The sequence below is a fragment of the Solenopsis invicta genome, chromosome 5 (genome assembly GCF_016802725.1).
Source record: "Solenopsis invicta isolate M01_SB chromosome 5, UNIL_Sinv_3.0, whole genome shotgun sequence".
Taxonomy (NCBI): Eukaryota; Metazoa; Arthropoda; class Insecta; order Hymenoptera; family Formicidae; genus Solenopsis; species Solenopsis invicta.
In genome coordinates, this window is record NC_052668.1 from 22,941,862 (window position 1) to 22,953,579 (window position 11,718).

Consider the following 11,718-nt stretch of genomic DNA (forward strand, 5'->3'; position numbering starts at 1 on the left):
CATGATTTTAACATAGAAAAAAAGGGAAAAGGCCGGCATGGCTGGGCATAGCTGGGAGCTGGGCATGGCGCATGGCGCATGGCCCAAAGAGGTTGTATGCATGGCCGCTCCTCAGAGGTTCTTCTTTGGTTCAGTGCTTGTGAGATAAATCTTTTTTTTAAAAACGAGAAAAAGATTGTGCGTGTTTATGAACATCTAAATGAAAATAATATAAAATTAAAGCGATGGTTGTGATTTCAAGAATTTTTTCTCGTGGTTACGGCGGATTAAGAGCAGCGAAAGTATTACGTAGGTTATGTTATATTATTATTTTATCCAGTTGTTTATATACAACAAAATTGGAGCAAGATTTGTTTTCTATTATATATATGAAATTTTTAATTATTGAGACTATATAAATTTATTTTTTTACAGGTCATGTAGTCAGAGCAAATTCCTCCACGATCGCCCAAGACTCTGTGCAAGAATCGCAAAATAACAATAAAATAGAACAAAATGAACAGAAGGGAATGATCACAAATAGATATAGATTCATGTATCCAGAATTTCTACCGGATCCAGATCCCAAATATCGCAACGCACTCCGAGAAAAGCTGGAGCGCATGGATATGTTGGCAAGGCGCTCGCACATAGCAATACCTGAATTTTATGTCGGTTCCATATTAGCCGTAACTTATTCCGAGCCACATGCTCCTGGAAAAGTCAACAAATTTGTTGGCCTGTGTATCCAGAGGGAAGGATGTGGTTTAAGGTCTACCTTTCTCTTGAGAAACGTGGTCGATAATCAAGGAGTTGAAGTGCTTTATGAATTATATGATCCTGCAATACAAAAGATAGAATGTCTTAGGTATATTTACTTTATATAAATTACTATGAAATGTCCCTTTTATATCAATGATACTACGCATGACAAATGTTTAGGCTTGAGAAAAGATTGGATCCACATCTACGATATTTGCGAGATGCACCAGCAGAACATAGTACCTTTCCTTTTGACATGGAGTCAGAATATTTGCCAGAAGGTGCACCAATACCTGTAAATGAGATCAAAGTTCAGCTCAATCCTCAACCATGGTTGGAGAAATGGGAACGTCAAGGGTTGAAAGGTGTGACAAATTTAGAGCTTAGAGAGAAGCAAATTAGAAAAGCCAAGGCTGCGGAAAAGCCTTGGGAAAAATATGATCTTATGAAGAAATATCGGTAAGAAAGAAAAAACTGCTAACATATTTTTGTAATATTTAGCATTTTTAAGATGAATTCGTTATAAATTTAAATCTTGTTTAGGGAAACCATCCCCGAGGAGGATCAAAATGAGATATTTAATGAAGTGTATGCAAAGTTATACGAAATAGAAGTGACTAAACAAAGGCAAAAACATAAGAAACCTTTCATACGACCAAAGAAAACTGGGTGAACTTCTGATTATGTACAGTATTTTTTAATTCATATATAAGAAAATAGAAATAAATATATAAGAAAATGAAATAAATATATTCGTTTTTTGTTACACTTCTGTATATCTTTGTAATGAGCCGTTGCATTAATACCGTACAATTGTAATCATTATAGGAAAAATTAGAATTTTACAACTATCGAATTTAAACAAATATACATACAATTAAACATAAGAACAACAAATTATAATTTGATTCTATTATTACATCTCAAGGAAAGTTTAAATCTATGTATTATATTTTATAATTTCACAGAATTTTCAATGATCAATAAGTTTTTATTGGGAAGTGAAAAATATACAATAGAAACTGGAAAACTTGTTTAATCCTAAATTTCTGTATCGCATTACCTTATTTTTATAATTATTTTTCTGCATCATTTTAACACTTTGCATATTTCGAATGCATACATTTCAATATAGGCAAAAGTCATAACACACGTCCTATCGTACAGACGTGCACAATAATATGTTAAAAGCTAAATTAATTTCTATTAAAAATACAAATTATATAAATATTATTAATACATTGTTAAGAAACCATTGTTAAGAAACCGAAAATATTTCACATTTAATATTAAATATACAATTATATTTAATTACTGTATATGCAATAATTTAATACACAATAATTAAATATATCATAATTAACATAAAACAATGTTGGAATACATTGTATAGACCGGAATTAAACTGAAATTTCCGGATGGCAGTCAAAGTGTTAAAACAGATAAGTCTTCCTTTTGCTTTTCTTTAGTTATTGGCTTAACAATACAAGAGATCACTGTAATAAAGAAAATTAACTTGTTAGTAAAGCTACATTAATTTCTTTAACCATTTTAATGCGATATAACATTTTGACGAGTTGTTCCTTCGCGAGTGGCGATGTTGAATACCATACTGGACTGTCTGGTACGCAACTGCGTTCTGGTAATAGATAGAAGACGTCATTTCGCGTCTTAACGCTTTCAGGGCTGAAATATTTCAAGTTTGAAATAATAAGGATATACGCATACCGAGAATTAAAACTGACATAATAAAGTAAATTTAATGTTGCATTGTTATCGTTTAATTATAATACACATACGTACCATTTCGACAGATAGAATTCGTATAATTTAACAGGACATCTTAATGGATTCTCCTCATTTTCTTGTTGTTCATATACCTTCTTTTTCCTTGAATTAGCTTCTTTAAAAAAAAACAATAATTAGTAGATTAATTTATATTGATAAATCACAATTGAAAATTTTATGATGTGCAACAAATGAATAGATCATAACCAACCAAGAGCTGATTGGGGCGGATAAAATCTTAGAAGGACGTTTCTTGAGCCAGGAACTTTTCCTGTCACTGCCGTGGGTTGAGCTGCTGGATTGCGTTTCCAATGTTTCATGATGTGAGAAAAAGAAAGTTGCATGTGTTCCTCCACTGTCTAAAAAAGATATTGATAAGTAGTAGAAAGATATTTATTAGTATGGCAATAAAATATTACAATAATGATTACGATTTTTTTTTATTAGTCAATTTCAAGTAGACTTACCACGAGATTAAAATGTTTCGTATTAAAAAACATAAGTGTGCTTAATAGAACATGTGGAGAATGAGCACCCAATTGTTTGCATTCCCATAAATGTTCCTCCTCCACCCTGGTTACAATGTATTCTACAAAACATGGTGTTTAAAAAGACAAAATAATAAAAATAAAAATAAAATTACAATGAATTACAAATTACACTTACGTGCCTCGTTGTACAGTACAGAGAACTTTTTCGCTACTTCGTTTAGGCAATCTGTAAATTTCTCATAATACGAATCTGTGAATATGTTGTCGATCCTATTATTCTCAAACAAGTATTGTTGTATTCCTAAAATAAATTGAATAAATAAAAAAAAGTTTGAGGCTAAAACAAAGATTCATGAAAGAGATCTATTTAATTGTAACTGTTGATTCTTGTAAAGATTGATTTACCTAGGCAAAGATAATATATTGTATCAGGAGCATATTCTGCACCATTTGGTTTTCTTACTTCCTTCACAAAAAGACATAAAGAATAATTTAATTCGTCCGCAGTAAGTTGTAAGAGATCTGTTTTGAACAACTTTATCTTCCTCATTGGCGTAATTTGTTTTTCTAATTCAGCATTCTTTCCTACTACCTGTATATTTATTATTTAGAGTAAATGTTTTGTCATAGTAAATGTTTATATATATATATATATATATATATATATATATATATATATATATATATAAACAAAAGTAGTTACGAACCCATTGTCTCCACGCATTTACGCCAAATGTATATTTTAATGCCATATTAGCATCAGGTTTTTCCATTGGTTCCATAATACGCGGTTGTGGAGGTGGCTGTGGCTCTGGTGGAGGCATTAATGGCATGTCATTTGTACCAGAGACGCGTCTCATTCGTTTGGTCGGTGTTGATCGCGGCTTGTACGGTAATACGCGTTTCCTTCCTCTAGACGAAACCATTAGTCGTTCTGATTGCACTGAAAAACATAAATTATGGGGAATGATTACAGTATTTTAGTGAATGATAATAAACGTAGTTATTAAATCTTACAGGGTGTTTAAAAAGTAGAGGTCAATCGTTCAGGAGATAATTAGAAACCCAAAACAAAAAAAAAACAAAAAATTGATGTAAACATATATAAGTCTGGAAATGTTTTAGAGTTATTAACATTTTTATATACATAAAATTTATTTTAAACTGTTTTGCTTCCGAATTTTTTGTGAGAATTGAAAGAAGAGATTGATTTTTATGGAGTTTTATAACATAATTAAATAAAATAGTGATCGTAGCATGAGTTACGCGTCTGTTCTTTGCAGAAGATTCAAATTTAAATTCAACAAAATAATATCAATTTTTTAATTGCTATTTAATTGATCACTACCTTTCGGAAGACAAACCACCAACAGTATCTTTACCAACACAATTACCATGGAAAATGCATTAAATGGAGATTACACTTTTCAGATGTGAAAAATCAACTTGAGATAGAAAATGAAATAAGTTGCAAGCTGCTTTAGCATTACTCAAGATGCATCATGTAAAGGTACAACCCGCTTAGCATTTCTTAGCAGAAATATTTTAAATCCCAGTCTATAATAGGTATAGTAAACCATAAGAAATTGACATACCATCGTTGTCCAAAGTGTTCTCTGGCTGCGGCGGTGCCTGTGTAGCTGTAATCGTGTTTGGTGTTAAAGCAGCTTCCAAATCGACTGCTGGCTCATCTAATTCTTCCGTAGCCATTTTTAACGCCATTTGTAACATGTCATCTCCAAACGTGTTACTGGAATCAACCGCTTCCGGACTGAAACCATCACTATGTAAATTGTCTTGATCAGCTGTGTCATCTTCCCTAAACAAAAATATATACTTTTGGTGCGTGAGATAAACAGAAATAAAATTGTTAAGTAAAATAAATGATCTGTATAACCTAAGAATAAATAAATTTTGTATTAGTTCTATTAATAAATTTTGAACAAATTGTTACTTTAATATTAATTTGCAAAATATTGATACATTTGTTAATATTTTAAATTTATTCTGTGCAAAAATAAGACATTATATCGATATTAAATTTCAGATACTTCTGCGTTTAAACAGTTTATAAACAATATTAATTCACTTACCTATCGTCCACTGAATCTGAATCGCTATCGGCCTTCTTTTCTGTAGCTACCATCTCAGCCATCATAAGAAGTTCAGCTTCGTATGGATCAGCTGGTATCTTTTCTTGTATTTTCTTGATGTCTTTCATAATGCCTTTAGCACTATTTCTCGTAGTAGGTATGAACAGTGGAACAGGAATGGGCAATGGAAAAGGCATCGGAACTGGGAAAGGCATACTATACATGTGCATTGGAAATGGAACGTAAATTGGCACTGGTATGGGTACGACCACTTGTTGAACTTTTTCCTCAGTTTGTGTCGACTTTGTGCAAGGATGAGGCCGTACAGAAACTCCCTTTGTATGTACTATAGGCTTACACTGAGTCGTTTTATTATGTACCTTCACTGGACTAGGCGGTCTAATAATAACCTGTTGTTTGTAGACCATTTGTGCAGTTTGATTCGCATTTGCAGCCATTACTATATTGTTTTGCTGCGTCGTCGGACTCGCTTGTCCATTCCCTATCGTAGCTAGGCTCGTTACTGAAGAGATAATCGGTAGAGTTTTCTTACTTTGTATCTCATTGGGAATAATCTGGTTCGTACTTCTTTGTGGTAACGTAGTCTTCTTGGGTAAGCCTGTAGGCACAGGGTCGTCACTCGACGGTATAGTTATAGGAGACTTTGTGTACTGTGCTTGGAAGTTCATAACGCAATTGTACGAGCAAAAATTCCGTATTGTCGCATCTGACATTGTCAGATGATAATGAGCTAAGGAATACTCCTTACATAAATCACAGTTGATTCGTTTAGCAGATACAGCATTAATAGAAACCTACAAAAGAAATAAAAAATAGGTACCTTTTCTAAATGCTGTTGCATTATTTTAAGAAATAATATCATACCTGATATAATGTCAAGCAATTTAAACTGCACATCATCAGGACCTGCCCTGTTTTTAATTCCTTCTTAATCATATCAAAGTTGTACTTCTTTACTTTGCACCAGTTACATGGAACTATTTTCCTATTTGTTATAATAAATATATTCAAGCACGTCTTATTACAAAACGTATGGGGCTCATTCTCGTAAAAGACAATAAAATGCTGTTTATTCGGCAATTCAAAAAATTTTTTGCAGGTAGAGCATTGCTCTGGTTTAACTTGTTTCACAAATTTAAATGCAGCAAAACAGGGTTCACTGCATATTGCTACTGGACTGCTATTATATATTTGAACTTCGCAATGTACAACTTTTTCCTATAAAAAAGAAAATTACAACATTATATTTATAAAAATTATTTATAATGCATTTAGAGAAGGAGTATCAGAAAAATCTCTGTTTTACCTCTTTACAAACACTGCATGGCTTTTTCTCTGTAGTTGGTGGTTCTAAAGAATTTAATTTCGAATACTTTTCCATACAGTCTTGAGTACAAAAATCTTTAAACTGTCCCTTTTCCCCGACCGGCGCGAGGAAACCGTCCGTACTGAAACTTATGTCTTTTTGACAGTAACTGCATACCTTTAAACCCTTTTTGAACTCCTCTAAACACGTCGAACAACAAAATTGTCTTACGTCACATCCGAATCTCACGCAGTATTTCCCTAAACTAACAGCTTGAACCACACCGTTACAATTCTTGCAGAAACTTCCATATTTCCTTTGGAATTTGCCCAAACATTCCTCGTTACAAAATTCCATCGTTTCCCATGAGAGATTTCGCTCGTCATTCGCTTCTATAATTAATAAACAAGCTGCGCAACGTTTCTCTTGATTAGAGTTGGTTCCTTCGCTTGGTATTTCAATCGTTTTATTATTAGCTGCTTTATACAGTGCCTTACATGTTTTCGAGCATACAAAATAAGTTTCTGTATTAATTTTCACCCGAATTTTGCATGCTCTTTCCTCACCGCATTGCTTACATACTTCTTTATTGCTAATTTCTTCAACTTCTAGATTTTTTTCATCATCAATATTAATAATATCCGTTGCTACTATTACATCCTGCTTTAATGGTGTTTCATCTTGAATGGTCGCGTTCTGCTTTGTGACACTTTCCGTTTTATCTTTATTTTCTATAGTTTCTTTACATTCATTTTGTAAAGTATCCTTCTCAAGCTCCAAATTACTAGATTTGCTAGAGTTCTGCGTTGCTTCCTCAGATTTAGAATCTTTGGTAGGTGTAGATTTGTTTTGATCATCATCTATTGTTTTACCTGATTTATTTGGTATTATTACTTTCATACTGTCTGGGATGATGCACAATTCATCATCTTGTCCCGGTAACACATCGGTCTGTTCATCCGTTTCCATCGGTGTAATTTTTTCGGCATCCTTTTTAGTCTGCTCCTCTTGTTCGTCAGATGTCTTCGTGGATATATCTCCTGTTCCCGTTTTTGATGTACTAGAAGCTGGAAGATCAGTGTCCATTGCGGTATTATCGGGAGAATCTATGATAGGTCGTACATCGTTTGACGTTTCAGTAATATTATTTACAATTTTATTAACGTCGGAATTTGCGTCATTTAATGAAGAATCAACGTTAAGTTCATCACTACAGTCATTATTTCTAGCATTTACAGCATCCTGTAAATTATCACCTTGTTCTCTGAGTTCGCTCTCAGTAAGACTATCGGTTTCCATCGGTTCCACGTTTTCGGACGTAAGAGTGTCTCCGCCAAAAGGATCCTCCGCGTCCATAGGCTGGCCTTCAATCTGAGAATCGTCTTGTTTGTCATTAGAGAATTGTACAAACTCCGTGTTTTCGGGCTCGACGTTCTTCTCGGACAGATCTTTTTCGAAATTATCTAAATTACTGTCCGAAGATTCTGTATCCATTTTTTTTGATGCAGCTTCTTTCTGTGATACTTGCGCATCGTCCGCATTACTACTCGATTCATCTGGGATGTCGCAATCTTTTGTTTTTTCTTTGGATAACGTTTCGGATTCATCTGCAACATCATCATTGACAGACTTCTCCCTGTCATTTAAATTATCGTCTGGAACTTTGCACAAGTCTTCGAGAGTCGACGCAAGCTTCGTATCGCACTTTTCAGTTAAAATGGATGTATCCAACTCTGTTGTTTCCGCATCTACATGAACCGATGCGTTTTCCTCAAAGGAACTTTCAACTACGTTACTTTCTTTGGCAGTTATAGTCGCATTCTCAGATGCTGCTTCAAGCTCTGCATTATTGTGTCCCTCGTCGGTTTCTGAAGAAGCAGTCGCCTCTATGTTTGATATAGTCAAATCCTTCTCAGAGGTTATTGTGGTTTCTTTTTTATCAATTTCATTGTGCACCTCTGCAATATCTTTATCAATCTGTGATTGATCAGATTCCTTATTTTCTTCTGAAACTTCTTCAATACAGCTTTTAGTAGTATCTTTATTTTCAGAGTTGCTTACAGTTTCTGGTTGAGATACAACATCAGTGTCATCTAAAAATTCAGGATCTTTGGAATTATTTTCAGAATTGCTCACAGCTTCTGGTTGAGATATAACACCAATGTCACCTGAAGATACAGGTTCATCTTGGGATTTATTTTCAGAGTTGTTCAAAGCTTCCGATTGAAATATACTAGTATTGTCTAAAGATATAGAATCATCCTGGGCATTACTTTCAAAGTTGCTAAAAGCTTCCAATTGAGATACAACACCAGCATTATCTAAAGATACAGGATCATCTAGAGAATTATTTTCAAAGTTGTTTAAAGCTTCTGATTGAGATACAGTAGCATTTTCTGAACAGATAGGATCCTCCTGAGAATCATTTTCAGAGTTGTTCAAAGGATCTAATTGAGATATAACACCAGCATTTTCTAAAGAAACAGGATTGTCCTGGGAATTATTTCCAGAGTTGCTCAAAGCTTCCAATTGAGATATAACACCAGCATCATCTGAAGATACAGGATCACCCTGGGAATTATTTTCAAAGCTGCTTAAAGCTTCTGACTGAGATACAACAGTGTCTGAAGGTACAGGCTCATCCTGAGAATTATTTTCAACGTTATTCACAGCTTCTGTTTGAGATACAACATCAGCATTGTCTGGAGATACAGGCTCATTCTGAGAATTATTTTCGGAGTTATTCACAGCTTCTGTTTGAGATACAACATCAGCATTGTCTGAAGATATAGGCTCATTCTGAGAATTATTTTCGGAGTTATTCACAGCTTCTGTTTGAGATACAACATCAGCATTGTCTGAAGATACAGGCTCATTCTGAGAATTATTTTCGGAGTTATTTACAGCTTCTGATTGAGATATAATATCAGCATCATCCGAAGGTACAGCATCATCCTTGGAATCCATTATTACTTCTGATTCGTCCTTTGGATATCTAGAAATACAAGCTAAATTTTAATAACGTACTCAGTTTTACGTTCTAACAAAAATTTGTTTACATAGAAATTTGTTCAAAACAGAAATCTGACAATGGCTATGTTCCGAGTTTCCTCCATGAGTTTCATTCATAATGTGCATGGCATATCATTTTATCCTTGTAATTCCCTCAATATTAAACAAGGACGAAATGATACATCATGCGTTAAACGGAATGTAGCCAACACAATTACAAGTCAAACATTGGCTTTTTAATACTTACAATATCTTTTATTAAAAAGAACACGAATATGATATAACGTACGGATTCTTGGAGAATCTGTTGTTTAGGACATTAGGAAACACGAGCGTTACGCAGGTAAGCAAGAAAGTAAGCAAAAGAGTATCACAGATACTCGAACAAGCCGATGTGCCGATATCAACAGCGGGTGATGTTTAGGTTATGCGAAAGTTCCGGTCGCGTCGCCATGTTCCCCTACCTGCTGTTAGTCGATCGTCGGTTCGACGCCGTTGAGTTAAGTTCAGGCTTCAACGGGACGAAGCACTACGGTCACGTCACGTACCGGACGATATCGTCCGTATTTTCATTCGACGAACGTATGCTGCTTCACCAGGAAACACGACAAAGTAATCAAGAGTAAAGCGACGCCGTTGTTGACTCCGCGATGAGATCGCGTGAGCGCGCGATTAGTTCGAAACGAGATGACGCGATTATCTAGAGAGTCCGGGGTGTGTCGATAATCGGCTATGGGACGATGCTCACCCGAGGGAACCGGTGTCACAAGTGAGACAACGACCGTGGCGGACGATCGCAAGTAACTTTATTCCCCCGACGGACTCAATGCGCGAAAAAAAATAAAAGGAAGCGACATTTGTCCGATCCAGACTCTCCTCGCGCGTAAGAGTGCACGAAGGAACGAGCCAATCACGCGCGTGAACGCAGGAACGTAGCGGACCTTGTTTCCACGTCCGTGATTGGTGAATTCGTAGCGACTGACTGCAATGCGGACAAGCTTAATCTTTTCAATTCACCGAATTAATTCTATTTTTTTAATTCTATTTTATTAATTCTATTTTTCTTTATTTATCGTCAATTCGTAATAGTGTAGAAATGGCACCTAATTTTTTCATAATTTTCCTATTAACGGTTTTGAAGAAATCAAAATGTTGTTGTTGTGCTGTTGTTGTTCAAATATCAATTATAGCGTTTTTCATTGGGAAAATTAGTGCGCACTGAGTGTGCACTCGCCGCTGGCAATTGGACGTTTCGGTTCGCGCGATGACGGTGCCAACGGAAACGCCCAATTACCTGCAGCAAGTGCACATTCAGTGCGCACTAGTTTTCTCAATGAAAAACGCTATTAGTTTGACATCGATTGAACGCAACTTCGCACTATGCATCGTAGCCGATACGATGGATGTTGGCACAAACGCCCGACACCACTTCGCTTTCGATACTCCACGGCATTCTCGAAATACTCGTTCGCGTCAAAAAACTCGTATAGGACAACGAGGATATGGGTTGAACTGCGCTACGACTGCGCCGCGACCTTCTGCCGTTCTGCCTAACCGACCGACTGCTGCTACTGCGTAGCGGCGGTAGTGGCGCGCAGGCGCGGCCACGTGCTAGTCACGCCGCTACGCAGTAGCCAGCACTGCAGTAGCAGCAGTCGATCGGCTAGGCAGGACGGCGGAAGGTCTCGGCGCGTCGTAGCGCATTTCAACTCTCATCCTCGTCGTTCCGTATGAGTTTTTGACGCGAGCATTTCGAGAGTGCCGTAGAGTGTCGAAAGTCGAAAACGAAATGATGTCGGACGTTCGTGCCAACTGGATCTTTGACTGTTTATTATAGTTAAAGGTCTGCATGAATCTGAAAATATATTGTAGCCTAACTTCAAATCTATTTGTTCAAATCTTTTATATTTCTGTATTTATAACGACATAATGCGATTGATCAATTAATAAATTAAAAAAACTCGTCTAAAAGAACTTATATAGCGATCTCGATTTATTTATTGTTTCGAAAGGACAATTCAAGCAAGCGAATCACCGCGAAAGGCGCCCATCGTGGGCAAGAAATTGCTGCGATTGGTCGATCGGATCCCGCGATGTGCGCCTACTTCATGACGTTTCTGAAATCGTTGCGTTTCTCTCCTGTGAAACACCGATTTCCTTTTGCAATCGTCAAGCGAAATAACAAGCGGACAGCGGCGACATGAACGCGCGAATGCGAGTTTGATCGCGGATCATTTACCGTATTTACTGCCGTGGAAGTACGCGG

The 11,718-nt window shown here is 36.0% G+C and overlaps 2 protein-coding genes across 5 annotated transcripts; one reads left to right on the top strand and one right to left on the bottom strand.

Moving 5' to 3' along the window:
• The first annotated feature begins 26 nt into the window (after positions 1-26).
• LOC105195205 (39S ribosomal protein L19, mitochondrial) lies at positions 27-1,644 on the top strand. The gene is made up of 4 exons (XM_011160505.3): positions 27-288; positions 415-847; positions 922-1,200; positions 1,285-1,644. The coding sequence occupies exons 1-4, from the start codon at positions 225-227 to the stop codon at positions 1,412-1,414; spliced, it is 906 nt and encodes a 301-aa protein (XP_011158807.1). The 5' UTR covers positions 27-224; the 3' UTR covers positions 1,415-1,644.
• A 67-nt stretch (positions 1,645-1,711) lies between these two features.
• Positions 1,712-10,309, bottom strand: LOC105195356 (zinc finger MYM-type protein 3). 4 transcript variants are annotated; one of them, XM_026130956.2, is made up of 12 exons: positions 9,917-10,308; positions 6,441-9,435; positions 5,999-6,352; positions 5,114-5,928; positions 4,616-4,839; positions 3,728-3,963; positions 3,426-3,612; positions 3,196-3,321; positions 2,997-3,118; positions 2,741-2,888; positions 2,545-2,641; positions 1,712-2,427 (listed from the first exon to the last, which is right to left on the bottom strand). In XM_026130956.2, the coding sequence occupies exons 2-12, from the start codon at positions 9,405-9,407 to the stop codon at positions 2,253-2,255; spliced, it is 5,451 nt and encodes a 1,816-aa protein (XP_025986741.2). In that variant the 5' UTR covers positions 9,408-9,435; positions 9,917-10,308; the 3' UTR covers positions 1,712-2,252. The 4 variants fall into 4 exon arrangements, with proteins under 4 accessions (XP_025986741.2, XP_025986739.2, XP_025986742.2 ...); XM_026130954.2 differs by having other exon boundaries at positions 2,545-2,644; positions 9,917-10,307; XM_026130957.2 differs by having other exon boundaries at positions 2,253-2,427; positions 2,545-2,644; positions 4,616-4,791; positions 9,917-10,309.
• Positions 10,310-11,718: the final 1,409 nt, after the last annotated feature.

Coding starts and splice junctions, on each gene's coding strand:
- LOC105195356 (XM_026130954.2), bottom strand. CDS start 9,407: ATGGATTCCAAGGATGATGCTGTACCTTCGGATGATGCTGATATTATA. Junction 4,840..5,113: donor TCAGATTCAGTGGACGATAG/GTAAGTGAATTA, acceptor ATTTTTGTTTAG/GGAAGATGACACAGCTGATC. Junction 3,119..3,195: donor TGTACTGTACAACGAGGCAC/GTAAGTGTAATT, acceptor CATGTTTTGTAG/AATACATTGTAACCAGGGTG.
- LOC105195205 (XM_011160505.3), top strand. CDS start 225: ATGGTTGTGATTTCAAGAATTTTTTCTCGTGGTTACGGCGGATTAAGA. Junction 289..414: donor AAGAGCAGCGAAAGTATTAC/GTAGGTTATGTT, acceptor ATTTTTTTACAG/GTCATGTAGTCAGAGCAAAT. Junction 1,201..1,284: donor GATCTTATGAAGAAATATCG/GTAAGAAAGAAA, acceptor AATCTTGTTTAG/GGAAACCATCCCCGAGGAGG.